Consider the following 15,228-nt stretch of genomic DNA (forward strand, 5'->3'; position numbering starts at 1 on the left):
TGAATTCAAAAGCTAACTCTGAAACTAAAAAAAATGAAAGGAAAAAGTTCAGTGTGAGATTTTTAGGGGCTGAAAAGAAGACCCCTTTCCTAAGGCATGAGAATGTCAATTTATAGGCAACATAAGAGTGAATAATCAGATTTTTTGGTGTTCTTTTCAGCCCCTTTTCATTTTTACTTTAGACCCTGATTTATTAACTTGTTACCCAAGCTAGTGTCCTAAATTGATTGAAATCTACACTAAAGTACTATTCTAGAAGGCCCTAGGGTATTCGTCTACCCATACAATACCTATACTACCCTTGCTCTTGTTTCGAAATTACCATTCTTAAAGAAACTACCCTTTTCCCATGCCCAAACTACCCCTATTACCTCTTAAAATTACTAACCCCAGTTGACTACACCAAACCCATTTACCCTTAGCTAAAACTAACTGAAGTTAACTAACAAATGAATTATTCAGCTATACCCAAATAAACTATCTTAAACACTATCTCAATTAACACTAAAATTGAACAAACAATTAATAATAACTGAAATCAGTCTCAAACAAATTCCAAATCAAACTTCATATGAACAGAACAAAGGAGAACCTAATTAAACTAACGATTAATTGACGAACTATTTAAACTATTAACAGAAATTCAGCAAAAGAGAAGAAATCAGAATCAAACTAAAAGAAGCAAGCATGAATACTACTAACTAACAAAGAAAACAAAGATCACAACTAAAGAGGGCGAACAAAAGAAACATATAGAAACTAGAAAAGAAACTCACTCAGACTCCACGCGGATTAACCCATCGAAATTGAATTCCGGTTAACGTTACTTGTCTATTTTAGCCAAAATAGGCAGGTAACGTTAACAGAAATCAATTGACTTCGAAGCTCCTTAAAACAGGCCCGAGCTGACCAACCCTAGATCCAATATTTGCTGAGCTTCAGAGAGATTCGAGGGATTTCGCCCAGGGATTCAAGATGAGGAAGGTCAGGGGATTATCAGGTATCAATTTGGGGCCGTTTGGACAAAATAGGATTTTGGGTCTGATTTTAAAATCAAGATTCGAGAGGCTAGGCGTTGATTCGAAGGATAATTTTTGGTGTTTTGGAAAGAGGAGATGAAGGCGAGGAGGAGGTGTAAATTTGGGCGCCATTGGACGATGGCGCCGCCACCGGCGGTCTAGGGGTTTCAGGGCGGCACGGCTAGGGTTTGAGAGGGGTGAGGAAGACGATGAGAAATAGGGTAGGGGGGACGTTTCGGACAGTCTTATAGTACGCCTACCCCGCCTCTGAGCCGTTGATCTTGTTAACCTCGACGGTTTAGATTGATCGACTTCAAATGGCGTCGTTTTGATTTTAGTGTATTGGACCGGGTGGGGAAGGGGTTCTGTGCTGGCCGGGTTTGGGAGGTCTGGGTTGTGGTTTAATTCGAAAGAAGCCCAATCCGAGTGCTTCTCAAGCCTCTCATTCTTTTTTTTTGATTTTTACTTCCTTTTTGTATTCTCTTTTTTTTCTTATTTTGTATTTATACATATTTTTTATTTCTGTTTTTAAAAAAAACAAATAAAAGTCAAAGACCAAATTGATTCAAAAAATTATTTAAAATTAACTAATTTTTAATTTCAAACTAAAATTTAAGGCAAATTCTACAGATTAAAAATAAAAGTGCAAAGAACCATTTTTGTCATTTTCTTTATATGTAAACAATTTTAACTACTAATTATTTTTACATGAATTAAAATGCACAAATAAAAATACAAACAATTATCAGAAAAATGACACAAAAATTGTAAAAATAGAGAAAAACAATTTTGTTTGAAATTTTTGGGAATAATTCACATATAGGGCAAAAATCACGTGCTCACAGTATGTTCTCTGCTCAGTTAAAACCTAGCTATTGAGATGGTAGGATTGAATAAAAGAAGAAGCATGATGTTCTGCTATTTGAAATGTTATGTCTGCTAAACTTGAGCTGATTGTTGAAACAGAGATTGGGCTAGGATTGACAGGATTCGGAGTGTTTTTCTCATTCTTGGGGATCATAATGTTCTTTGACAAGGGACTAATTGCCATGGGAAATGTAAGTACAGAATATTGCCATGATCGTCACTTATCTTTGGTTTTCTCTGACTTGTTATTTACCACTTTCCTTTGGGCACCAGTTGACATGGTGTTATTTTACTGAATCAGATCCTCTTCTTCTCAGGGGTGGCGCTGACCATCGGTCTCAAGTCATCACTGCATTTCTTTATGAAACGTAGTAATTACAAGGTTTAGTTGCTTTTGGGCTTTTTTCCTCTTCCTGTTCACCCTAACTATTGCTCTTTATCTGTCTAAAAGTTATGGTCTGGTGGTACATCTTTTATGTTTCTATTATTTATATGTTTATCTTTTTTGCCTCTCTCTCTCTCTGTCTGTTCTGATTGCTCCACAGGGAACAATATCATTTGGTGCTTGTTTTTTCTTCGTTATCATTGGTTGGCCTATACTAGGAATGATTCTTGAGGCATATGGATTTGTTGTACTCTTCAGGTAAATTTGTTTTATGGTTCCTTGAGGTGCCCAAATATTGATAATTTTGCACAGTGGTTTCTGGCCAACGTTGGCAGTTTTTTCTGCAAAAGATACCTATTCTAGGTTGGATCTTCCAGCAGCCCTTTGTCAGATCGGTATGTTTATGCGTAATTATTCATATACTTTCTTTCCATTGCTTTCAGTTTGGGAGAAGGACTTCATTAATAGCTTTTAAGAAAAGCAGTTCTCTTCAAAATTTATGTGTGTGTCTGTTCCAAACATTACAGATTGGTTGGACTTATATTCCTAATTCTGAATCGTAAGATTTATGTGACGCCAAATCTGGCTTATGATATTCCACTTGTCTCCATCTGCCCATTGTTGGTAATAAACTCCGTAAAAATAGTATTCACGGTATTAGTGATAAACGCAGAACACTAAGTTATGGTTAAATCAACAAGAATAGAAATGCAGCAATAATGACACCAAGATTTTACGTGGAAACCCTTCTGAATAAGGGAAAAAACCACGGCCAAGAAGAACAACTGATATCACTATAGCGAGGAATTTTACACTGTGTAGTAACGAGTAAAAAATACTCCTAAGACCACTACACCCTCAAAAGAAATAAACACTCTTTTGCTTTTTCCACCTCACTACAATATCTCTCACACTCTATTTTTCTTCACAAACTATTTTCTTATAGTTTATGGAATACCTTGCTCTCTCTTTTCTCTCTTTGTTGGTGTGTAGAAATGAGAGTTAAAGCTCTCCTTTTATAGCTAAAACCTCACTCTCTAAAGCCTACAATATTTGACAATTTACACACCCTTTTCACAATTTCAACAAGGTTGGCTACCAAACCAAACCAAGTCAATAAAATTGGCTACCAAATTATACAAATTCAACAAGGTTGGCTACCAAACCAAACCAAGTCAACAAAATTGGCTACCAAATCATTTGAATGAGATGGACACCATATCAATCTCCCCCTCCAGTCTCATTCATCTAGAGGAGGTAGCACTATCTTCTAGTTTGAGTGCATGCCGACAAGTTCTTTGCATAGCTCGAACTTGTCTCTTGGTACCACCTTGGTCAACATATCTGCAGGATTTTCACTCGTGTGAATCTTTTTGACTTGAAGTGATTCGTTCTCCACTTGCTCACGAATCCAATGATATCTGACGTCAATGTGTTTTGTTCTCGCATGGTACATGGAGTTTTTGCTCAGGTCTATTGCACTCTGACTGTCGCAATAGACAACATACTCCATCTGTCGCAATCCAAGTTCTTGAAGAAATCTCTTGAGCCATATCATCTCTTTGCCAGCTTCAGTAACCGCAATATACTCCGCTTCAGTTGTAGATAGTGTGACACACTTCTGCAACTTCGACTGCCATGATATAGCTCCCCCTGAAAAAGTAAACAAATATCCAGTAGTGGATTTTCTGTTATCAAGGTCACCTGCCATATCAGAATCTGTATAGCCCTTCAAAATTGGATTTGATCCTCCAAAACATAAGCATTCACGTGAGCTTCCTCTTAGATACCTGAGTATCCACTTTACAGCTTCCCAATGCTCTTTTCCTGGATTTTCGAGAAATCTGCTAACAACACCGACTGCATGAGCAATATCTGGTCGAGTGCATACCATTGCATACATCAAACTTCCAACGGCAGAGGAATAAGGAATCTTGGCCATTCTCTCTTTTTCCTCCGTTGTTGTTGGACACATCTTCTTGCTCAACTTCAGATGACCAGGAAGAGGTGTGCGAACCAACTTAGCACTTTTCATATTGAAGCGCTCCAGTACACGTTCTATGTACTTCTCCTGTGACAAGTAAAGCTTCCTTTCGTTTCTCGAACGAGTAATTCTCATGCCCAAAATCTGCTTAGCATGACCCAAGTCTTTCATTGCAAAAGACTTATTCAACTGTTTCTTCAACTCGTCAATCTTAGAAGAATTCCTGCCCACAATCAACATATCATCCACATATAGCAAGAGGATGATAAAATCGTCATCAGAAAATCTTTGTACAAACACACAGTGATCTGAAGAAGTCTTCTTGTAGCCTTGCTCCCCCATAACAGACTCAAACTTCTTGTACCACTGTCTGGGAGCTTGCTTCAATCCATATAGACTCTTCTTAAGTTTGCATACAAGATTTTCTTTACCTTTTGCCTTGAAGCCTTCAGGTTGTTCCATATAAATCTCCTCTTCTAAGTCACCGTGAAGAAAAGCAGTCTTCACATCCATCTGCTCAATCTCCAAATCAAGACTGGCAGTCAAACCAAGAACTGTCCGAATTGAGGACATTTTTACGACAGGAGAAAATATTTCGTCAAAGTCAATACCTTTCCTTTGACCAAATCCCTTGACAACCAATCTAGCTTTGTATCTGGGCTTCAAACTATGTTCTTCAGCTTTAACTTTGAACACCCACTTGTTCTTCAAAGCTCTCATGCCCTTAGGCAATTTCACCAACTCATAAGTATGGTTCTCATGCAGAGATTTCATCTCATCTTGCATGGCTTCAATCCATTGATCCTTGTGCTCATCTTCTATGGCCTCCGCATAACATTCAGGTTCTCCCCCATCAGTGAGTAATACATATTCATTGGGTGAATAACGGGAGGAAGGAGTACGAGGTCTAGAAGACCTCCTGAGTGGAATATCTAACTCGTCCACAGCTTCGTGAGTAGGAGCATCTACCTCATCAACATTAGCATTGTTATCCCCATCACCATCAATATGTTGATCTGGAATATGGTTCTGGGCATCACCATCATCATTGAGCCCACCAGTGTCATCCCCATTTGTATGAGGAACTTGATCAAGATTAACTAAACCTTCAGAACTTGAAGATTTTAACTTCTCCGCTTTGTTAATATCTTCAATGGTTTGATCCTCCACGAAGATAACATCACGGCTTCTCACAACCTTCTTCTCAATTGGATCATATAGCCTGTAACCAAACTCATCAAGGCCATAACCAATGAAGATGCACTGCCTTGTCTTGGCAGTTAATTTTGACCTCTCATCTTTAGGCACATGTACAAAAGCTTTGCAACCAAACACTTTCAAGTGGTCATAGGAAACATCCTTGCCATACCAAACTTTGTTTGGAACATCACTTTGCAAAGCAACCGCAGGGGATAGATTAATAACATGTGCGGCGGTCAACAAAGCCTCACCCCAAAAGGAATTCGGCAACTTTGCTTCAGAAAGCAAACATCTAACTCTTTCCATCAATGTCCTGTTCATCCTTTCTGCTAAACCATTAAGCTGAGGAGTCTTGGGAGGAGTCTTCTGGTGTCTGATACCCTGTTGTTTGCAGTATCCGTCAAACGGTCCACAATATTCACCACCGTTATCAGTACGAATACACTTCAGCTTCTTTCCAGTTTCTCTTTCAACTGAAGCCTGAAACTGCTTAAAGACACCCAACACTTGGTCTTTAGTCTTCAAGATGTAGACCCAAAGTTTCCTGGAACAATCATCAATAAAGGTAGCAAAATAAAGTGCACCACCCAAAGTTCTTGTCTTCATTGGACCACATAAATCTGAATGCACCAACTCAAGCAACTCTGTCTTTCTTGAAGGAGGATGAGACTGGAAAGAAACTCTTTTTTGTTTTCCAGCCAAGTAGTGCTCACATTTTTCTAATTTTGCACTTTCAAAATTTGACAACAATTTCTTCTTGGCCAGAACATTTAGTCCTTTCTCGCTAATGTGGCTAAGCCTCTTATGCCATAACGTTGAAGAGTTATGGCTCTCAACGGCATTCACCATATCAACACAGGTAGAGGCCGTAGTCCAGTATAGACCACGACGCTTTTCCCCACGAGCCACAATCATGGAGCCCTTAGTGAGCTTCCACTTTCCAGCACCATTGGTACTGACATATCCCTCATCATCCAAAACACCAACAGAGATCAAGTGCAAACGAACATCAGGTGCATGCTTTACATTGTTTAAAACTAGTTTAGTTCCAATACTAGTTTCCAAACAAATCGTTCCAACACCAGCCACCCTAGATACAGTCTCATTACCCATACTCAGAGTTCCAAAGTCACCCTGAGTATATGATGAGAAAAATTCCTTCCTTGATGTCACATGAGATGCGGCACCACTGTCCACAACCCAGCTTGACTCATCACAAGCAATATTTATCAGATCTGCATCAAGGACTGTAACAAGATCTTCTGTAGTGACGGTGGCCACACGATTGCCATCTTCTTTCTGTTCTTCCTTGTCTCTATTCTCCTTTTTCAAAATCCGGCAGAACTTCTTTATGTGCCCTTTCTTCCCGCAATGATAGCACTCAATATCTTTAAGTCTGCTTCTGGATTTGCTTCTATTATGTTCTCTATTTTGAGAACCCCAATTCTTGCTTCTCCCTCTAGAGTCAGTCACTAAGACATCTGATGAGGAGGAACCCTGAGATTTTCTTCTCATCTCTTCATTTAGAAGACTGCTCTTGGCAAGATCCATAGAGATCACACCATCCGGAGCAGAATTTGATAACGAAGTTCTAAGAATTTCCCAAGAATCTGGTAGGGAACCAAGTAGAAACAAGCCTTGAATTTCTTCATCAAATTTAATGTCCATAGCAGATAACTGGTCATGATCCCCTGAAAATTATCTGTCATCGCGGAACCATCGTGGTATTTTAAACCCAACATCTGCTTTATCAAAAACATCTTGTTGTTTCCAGTTTTCCGAGCATACAAACTTTCAAGGTGCTCCCATAGGGTCCGAGCATGTGTCTCCCCAGAAATATGGTTCAAAACATTATCGTCAACCCACTGTCTAATAAAGCCGCAAACCTACCTGTGTAACAGATTCCACTCTTCATCTGATTTATTATCAGGCTTTACAGTGGCGAAGACAGGTTGATGAAAATTCTTGACATAGAGCAAATCTTCCATTTTGCCCTTCCAAATGGCATAATTTGTGTCATTCAAGGTAACCATTCTACTAGTGTTGGCTTCCATCGTTTATCACAAATACAAATATTATTTATTAGGAGACCAAAGTAATTCTTTTCTGATGTGGAAGTTCAGACTGTGCTGCAACCACAGAGCATACTCAGATAGAACCTTGGCTCTGATACCACTTGTTGGGAATAAACCCCGTAAAAATAGTATTCACGGTATTAGTGATAAACGCAGAACACTAAGTTATGGTTAAATCAGCAAGAATAGAAATGCAGCAATAATGACACCAAGATTTTACGTGGAAACCCTTCTGAATAAGGGAAAAAACCACGGCCAAGAAGAACAACTGATATCACTATAGCGAGGAATTTTACACTGTGTAGTAACGAGTAAAAAATACTCCTAAGACCACTACACCCTCAAAAGAAATAAACACTCTTTTGCTTTTTCCACCTCACTACAATATCTCTCACACTCTATTTTTCTTCACAAACTATTTTCTTATAGTTTATGGAATACCTTGCTCTCTCTTTTCTCTCTTTGTTGGTGTGTAGAAATGAGAGTTAAAGCTCTCCTTTTATAGCTAAAACCTCACTCTCTAAAGCCTACACTATTTGACAATTTACACACCCTTTTCACAATTTCAACAAGGTTGGCTACCAAACCAAACCAAGTCAATAATATTGGCTACCAAATTATACAAATTCAACAAGGTTGGCTACCAAACCAAACCAAGTCAACAAAATTGGCTACCAAATCATTTGAATGAGATGGACACCATATCAATCTCCCCTTACAGTCTCATTCATCTAGTGTGGGTTTTACTAGAATACAAAGTATGACTAGTTTCTTTATACTTTGTAAGAATCAAATTGGAAGGCCAGAGGGTATCTCGCTCTTCATTTGGTAAATTTTCAAGCCATCTGATGCTTTCTGTTAATGCATCGATTCTTTGTATCACTCCATTGCTACCATGTTAAATAAATCAGACTTTTTGTTTGGTTGTTAGATATCTGATATTAAGGTGATTGGGTCTTGGAATACCCTACTCTAGTAAGGGATCATACAGTGTCATGATCGAGTCTCAAAATGCTTAATCATGAAGTAGTTGTCCGACATTCCAGTCCAAGCATCTGTCTGAAGATGTTGAGGTACTGAATAAAGGCGGTACTGCAGAAGGGAAAATCCTCCTATGGCTGCAATTTTGTATTCTTCAAATTCACACCCGAGACCCGACCCCAATAACCAACCATGGTTAGTGACTTCGTGCCTCAATGCAAAAGCTCCACGCAAAAAAATAGTCCAGAAGAAGATAAACACTCTTCGACTTATAAAGTTAAATGATTGTTGTTTTCAAACAAAGCAAAAATTATCTTTCGGTGTCGCTAGATATTAAACTTGAAGAATGATTATAATTTTCTCTTGCACTGACATTATTACTCAATCTAAGGGGAAAAGCATGCACTGCAGTGGTTGTGGTTCCTGTTCTGTTTCTTTTGGTCTGAGATTATTTTTCTCTCTGCAGTTCTTTGACCACTGCCGTGGAAAACGAGTCCCTGTATAGTGTCATTTGAAAGATTCAAAGGAAATGGCATTGGTTAGCCCACTTGTTCGAATTGTAAAGTTAAGATTTACATTTAGAAGGATGATGATTAGTAGTTTGTTCCCAGTTACTATCTGATATGGGCTGTCCTATGCCTATTGCAGTTCCTTTTGTGTGTGTGTGAGAGACTACAAGCAATCAGGATTTGAAATAAAATCCCGTCGTGTCTGGTTACTAGCATAACACTTATGTTCAATTAATTGAAGGCTAAAACCCACGTCGATTTAGAAATGTGCGTAATTTCATCTTATAAAAAAATGAACCAGTATTATAATTCTAAAAGGATCAAGGGATAGAAGTTATTGACAGATTTGTTACTCTTGAGATAATTCAGCCCTCAATAGGCGTGTGCGGCGGGACGTATTAATTCCAGTTACACAGGAAAAGGGAAAACTGGTGAAAGTGAAGAAAAGAACTAATGTTCAGCTCTTTAACCAATGGGACAAAAATCTAGTCTCATCTCCATTCCTTCTTGCATATTACAACCAAGCCACGGGAACATAAAATTATCCACACTTCTCCTTTTTCCGTTTTCTTCTCTTCGAACTCCAAAAACAAATTGTAAAAACATCTTATTGTTTAACAAAGCATGCCCTATAATAAGAACTTGAAATGTACTCCAAAGGTATCTTGCCTTCCTCCGTGTAAAAAAGATTCAGAACACTTAAAATAGAAAACAGTGGCAAGCTCATAAAATATGTCATCCACTCAGCTAAGCTTTGCCTCTAAAGATTGCTTGATTCCATCTGAATTGTATTATCAACAATCTGCAGCCCATTTTCTGAGGCAATGATTGCTGTGCACCTGAAATTAATCCGGTGAAAGCAGAAATAAATATTAAATGAAACTAGCTTGTTGGTAGAAAACTAGGGAAAGATGAAAGATGGAAGATGAAAGGAAATAAGAGGAAAATCATTTCCTCTCAGGATACTATGTCAAGCATAAGAGAAGAGAATTTTTTATTTTTCATAGCAAAATAAGAAAGTCATATTCTTCTACGCTTTATGCGATAACTTCCTTTTCCTCCTTGCTAAATAAAGCATAAACCTTATCACTCATCCCGAAACTAGGACAAAACTATCAACAACAACTGAAAAAATTAATTAAATAGGGGTTAATCACTTAGAGATTTTATAAGGGTGGACATGTACAACTCAAGCGCAAGCTTAGACATTATGTCCAGTTGCTTGTGCATTATTTCCTCAATGATGTATGATTTAAGCTAAAAGAAGCTTGACCAAATTAATCTTCACCATTTTAGAATGCTTAGGCAGCATCAGAGAGACTGTCCAGATCCATATCCTTTTACTTCCATAACCAAAAAAAAAAGGAATAGGAAAGCTAGTAATTATAACAGGAATCTGAGCATGCAAAAAAATAAACCTTGATCTCCATATAAGATCATTAAACTATCTTCCTAAATACCTAATTACTAATATTTCAATGTTTGAACTTATGGTAGAAAAGAATGACTTCTGAGGTCAAAGTTCCAAATCTATTTATAAAGGTTGAACCAAATTCTTGTCTTTAGACTTGAAACCATTGGACTACTCAAGTACAACACGGCCATTGAGTCCAAGGCATGAGTGAACTTTAATCCTTCACGGTGCATAAACTTGTTGATCCCTTCACTTGATGTAAGATAGGCGAACATACCTTACTAAAACACCCCACAATGTCTTTAACACTTCAAATTAATCACCCATGAGCAATTGAAGGCAACTTTCAAGAATTTAACTGATACAACCTTTAGATCTAACCAGTTTATCTACAATGTTTCATTTACTTATTTTGTTTATAACTATGTTCCACAGATACTGTACAAACAACTCCACAAAATAACAAAAAAGAGCATAAAAACAAAAAGGCAATTGAATCTCTTTATGTCTATCCAACATTTTCAGTATCAAGCATAATGAATGAAAAAATAGGAAATGGATGAGATAGATAGACATAATTAAGTGGTAGGAGAACTAACGGGTTCCTGAAGATAACACCATGTTCCACAACACCATCAATTTGATCGAGAGTTTTAGCCACTTCAACTGCCACGTGAACAATGGGAGGTAAACAGTTAGCATTAAACAAGTTGAACGAGAGTGGCAAAGAATATTTTGGAGATGGAGATATACCAAGGCTTTCCATTGGAGATGTAAATATGACATCAAGAATGTTGTGCCCCTCTTTAGTGACTAAAGGGAAATCACCTCCCAGTGGACCTGCATACCCTATAGCTGGCCTCCTCCAAACCTCCACAAAGAAACAAATAACATTAATGAGAATGACAATTAAATGGAAAGAGAATCCACTATGTCCCCTGAAAGTTTCTAATTGATCTTCAAATATTTCTTCGATGAAGTTGGTTTATATATCATTACAGAAAGATGAGGAGAAAATACAAATATGAAAGACAAGGAGAAAATGTTAAGACTGATAGATACTAGTTTACAGGTGCTTAAAATGCTATATCTCCCGGAGATGAAAAAGAGATTCTCCAATCTAAAAAAGACCATCTCAAAGAAGACTGCAACTTTAGCTTGTGGCACTGGCAAAAATGTCCAGTAATCCTAATCCTAGCATAAATATTATTGAGGTGAAAAGTGCAAAGGTAAAAAAGAGAAGGGGAAGAGTAAGAAAAAGGTCATTTCCTTTGGTAAAACATAGTGGAGGGAAATGTGATCTACTTATCCTATATTCGAAAGACTATCGTTAAGGAAGAATATTACTTTGCCCAAGAAATATATCCTATATTGGTCTTTTGCAAACATCAGAATTTGGCAAGGAGAAGGAACATTTTTATGCTTTAACAGGTAATATATGACTAGGCTTTACCTCTGCATCCCCTAGGAAGAGGTCATCTAATTCTTCAGCTGTCTCAAGCCAGTTAACCTGAGAAGTCAATAAGCTTAAATGAGGATAGTTCTCACCTTTTGAGCTACACTTGTTCATCAGCATTTAGCAGAATATTTGGTAGGGAACTTACAGATTTAATTAGTACTGGAATTGAACCATCTACACTGCTTTTGAATTGTTTTTCCTTTATAATAAGTATCAGTTTATCAGCAGCTTCCAGAATAATCTGCAGCAGTATCAGTCAACGAAGCCTCATAAAAAATCAGTGAATATTAAGGAAGATGATAAAAGATAAGGAACTTCAAGCTGAAACACTGAAAGAAGCAATAATATATTACAAATCAAGATAGATGGTACAAGTACAAATATGCAGAACATTGATTGCCGTGTAGAAGTACAGAGATAATAGAATTTTTTTTTTCTTTCAGACCGTCAAATAGGGTTGAATACATTACAACCACGAGAAATATGACAAACCTTCTCTTGAATTATAGAATCATCACCCTGCAGTTTCCGACGCCCAATGATTGCTGCAAGTGTTTCTTCTTCCATAGTATCAGCATCATCAAACGCCAGATCAATCTATGTAAGAAAACATAGAAAGAATGCATGAAACATTTCAGTTCAATGTAGCAATCCAATAAGTGACAGAATAAAGCAAAATCCCAGATAATAGGCTTTAAGGCTTCACTACCTAAATTGGAGTAACTATCATCTGAAACTTAACTATGACTTTACTTCAATAGGACATTCTCACTCTTTCAAGAAGTTAATTCAATTTACATTACCCTGACCAAGGATCTTCCATCTGCTAGCTCCATTAATAATTGCATGATGGGAGCTAAACGAAATAGCTATATAGACTTTGACTGCAATCTGAATTCATTGCGGGTTCAAGATGGTGTCTAGAGGCTCACATTTTTAATAACTCCTAATGCAACTATCTAAGGAAGAATCTTAGTAGCGGTACGCACCTTATAACCATCATTGTACTGTTCCAAGGGTATTCCTGCCTTTGCTGCTTCACTTGCGCTGCCAACACATCTGCACCAGAGTGTTCCTGGTTACTCCTAATGGAAAAACAAACAAACTCAATAACAAGGCTTCAAGTATATGGAAATAAATAAGAAAAGGCAAAATGGTCATATCCAATTACAAGCTAACATTCAACTATTAACTGGTATGACAAAAAATTTCTCTCGGAAAATGATCTCATTGATGAAATCATTTACCGGTGTTTGGTTCTCTTAACTTGTTGAAAATGTATTCTAAAGAAACCAGGCCATGTTTTGGCTCAAATAGAGTGGTATGGTACAAAGGATTCATATACCGGAACCCACCGAGGCAAAGTCGATGATTGGATATTCCCTCCTTTACAAGTGTAAGTCATTTTCCTTGATAAATCCATTTAGTGTTCCATATCATTTACTTCAACCAAAACATAGACATTATTGTCACATTAATACTCAAAAAAATCAACAACACAATACACATTATCCTCATGACCAATCCTCCCCTTTCTACTGTTTCATTTGTAAGCTAAATATCTAACCATACTGGAAACGATCCACAAATGATTTTTCGAGATAAAGCATTTCCTACACACCAAACAGGCCCTAAAAGGAAAATGAAGTGAAAACGGGTTAAGGAAAACAATATACATTGAGTATGTCTATTCAACGGGTCTATATTATGAACTACAACAAGGAAAACACTCGAAAGGAACACAAGCCATAATCAGATTGTATGATTGTATCATATTTCCCTTCTTCATATTTCCTTTTGTAAGCGCAGTAAATGATCTTTATATAGTTGGAATACAACAGCCGAAGCAAAATACAAATTTTTATGTTAAAGGGACTATAACGAAGAAGCATGTGTATACTAAGTGTATAATTTACCAGCATCAAGACATTAAAGCTATATTGGACATTTGAACTTACGTGGGTATGCCAGTGACATCTTTTATAGCACCAACCCGAAGTTGCTGACCTAGATATTGTATAGCCAAAGCAGAAGCATGACCTGAACCCAATCCAATTACCATACCACTCTTCACATAGGAATCCACCTACAATACAAAGAAACACAGATCAACTCGCATGTTTTACAAAAAGAATAATAGAGACGAAGGAGAAGGAGTATTTACTGCATGTTTGGCGGCTAAGAGGAGACCAGCAGAGGGATCAGAGAAACTGGAACGAGTAACAAAGCGCTGAAAGGAATTTCTTGATGAGGCGAAATTATAAGATTGCTTTTGAGTTTGCAGAGTCGAAGAAGAAATAAATGGTGATGCTGAAGAAGGCAACGCCCAAGCCAACGCCATAGCCAATGTTCCTCACTTCTTTCTCTCTCGCTCTCTTTCAAAGTATTTCACTATCACCTCCTATTAACAATTTCTATCTGTGTGATTTGAAGGAGATAAGAGGGCGCCACCACCCACACATTTTTTATTTCTTTTTAGTACTTAATTTACACAAATAGCCATTTTTAGAACCGCTGTTTAAAGAATAACTAAAACTTATAAAGTTTTTAAAGTGTTTCAAACTTCAGATCAGAGCCTCTTTAGGTCTGAAGTTTGAGTTTGGTACTTCAACCTTTATACCTTTGGGAATGAAGTTAGATTCATCAGATGAAGAGGTAGTTTGCCGAATCAGACTAAACTGCAAATAGTTTTTTTTAAAAATAGGCTATAGTTTAAATAGTATTTCTAAAAGCGGCTATCTAGTGCGATTCCCACCCATTGTTTGGGTAAAAATAGCACGGACTAGCCAGTTTTCGAACTGGTCATTCAAAAATAGCCAGCGTTTGCAAAGTCATTGAAAAATAGCCACTATTTTGCTGTAACACAGAAAGTTCCAGCATAATATACTGGAGATCGGTGCAGCTGTGTGTAAGCTTCCATCATATTATGCTGGAACTCCAACATGCGGAAAGTTCCAATATATTATGCTCGACCGGTATATTATACTGGAACTCCAGTAAATTATATTGGAGTTTCAGTATACTTATGTTGGAACCTCAGTATCCAGCATATTATACTGGAATTTCGGTATATTATACAGAAGTATTTTTCCGGATTTTGAACAGTGTTTTCGTTCAGATTTATCTATACATGAAAAATGGCTAAATTTCGATTACTTTTAAAATTGTTGCTATTTTTGAATGACCACTTGTAAATCAAACTAATGGAATTTTTTTGGTTTTGACTTTTGTTGGTTGTTTCAGTTTCTTTAGTTACCCAAAAAATCAATTCATTTCAATAAATTTACTAGAATATACGAATAAAAAATTGAATAAAAAATTTCATGTGTCTAGTA

At 37.2% G+C, this 15,228-nt stretch overlaps 1 protein-coding gene and 1 pseudogene across 1 annotated transcript; one reads left to right on the top strand and one right to left on the bottom strand.

Annotated features, from left to right (window-relative positions):
- The first annotated feature begins 1,951 nt into the window (after positions 1-1,951).
- LOC107821035 (vesicle transport protein GOT1-like) lies at positions 1,952-9,257 on the top strand (annotated as a pseudogene).
- Positions 9,258-9,458: 201 nt separating this feature from the next.
- LOC107788408 (putative ribose-5-phosphate isomerase 4, chloroplastic) lies at positions 9,459-14,454 on the bottom strand. The gene is made up of 9 exons (XM_016610093.2): positions 14,058-14,454; positions 13,852-13,979; positions 12,883-12,952; positions 12,386-12,490; positions 12,039-12,134; positions 11,888-11,944; positions 11,188-11,305; positions 11,034-11,100; positions 9,459-9,859 (listed from the first exon to the last, which is right to left on the bottom strand). Exons 1-9 carry the CDS (start codon positions 14,232-14,234, stop codon positions 9,781-9,783), a joined length of 897 nt encoding a protein of 298 aa, XP_016465579.1. The 5' UTR covers positions 14,235-14,454; the 3' UTR covers positions 9,459-9,780.
- Positions 14,455-15,228: the final 774 nt, after the last annotated feature.

This window comes from Nicotiana tabacum, chromosome 3, assembly GCF_000715075.1.
Source record: "Nicotiana tabacum cultivar K326 chromosome 3, ASM71507v2, whole genome shotgun sequence".
Lineage (NCBI taxonomy): Eukaryota > Viridiplantae > Streptophyta > Magnoliopsida > Solanales > Solanaceae > Nicotiana > Nicotiana tabacum.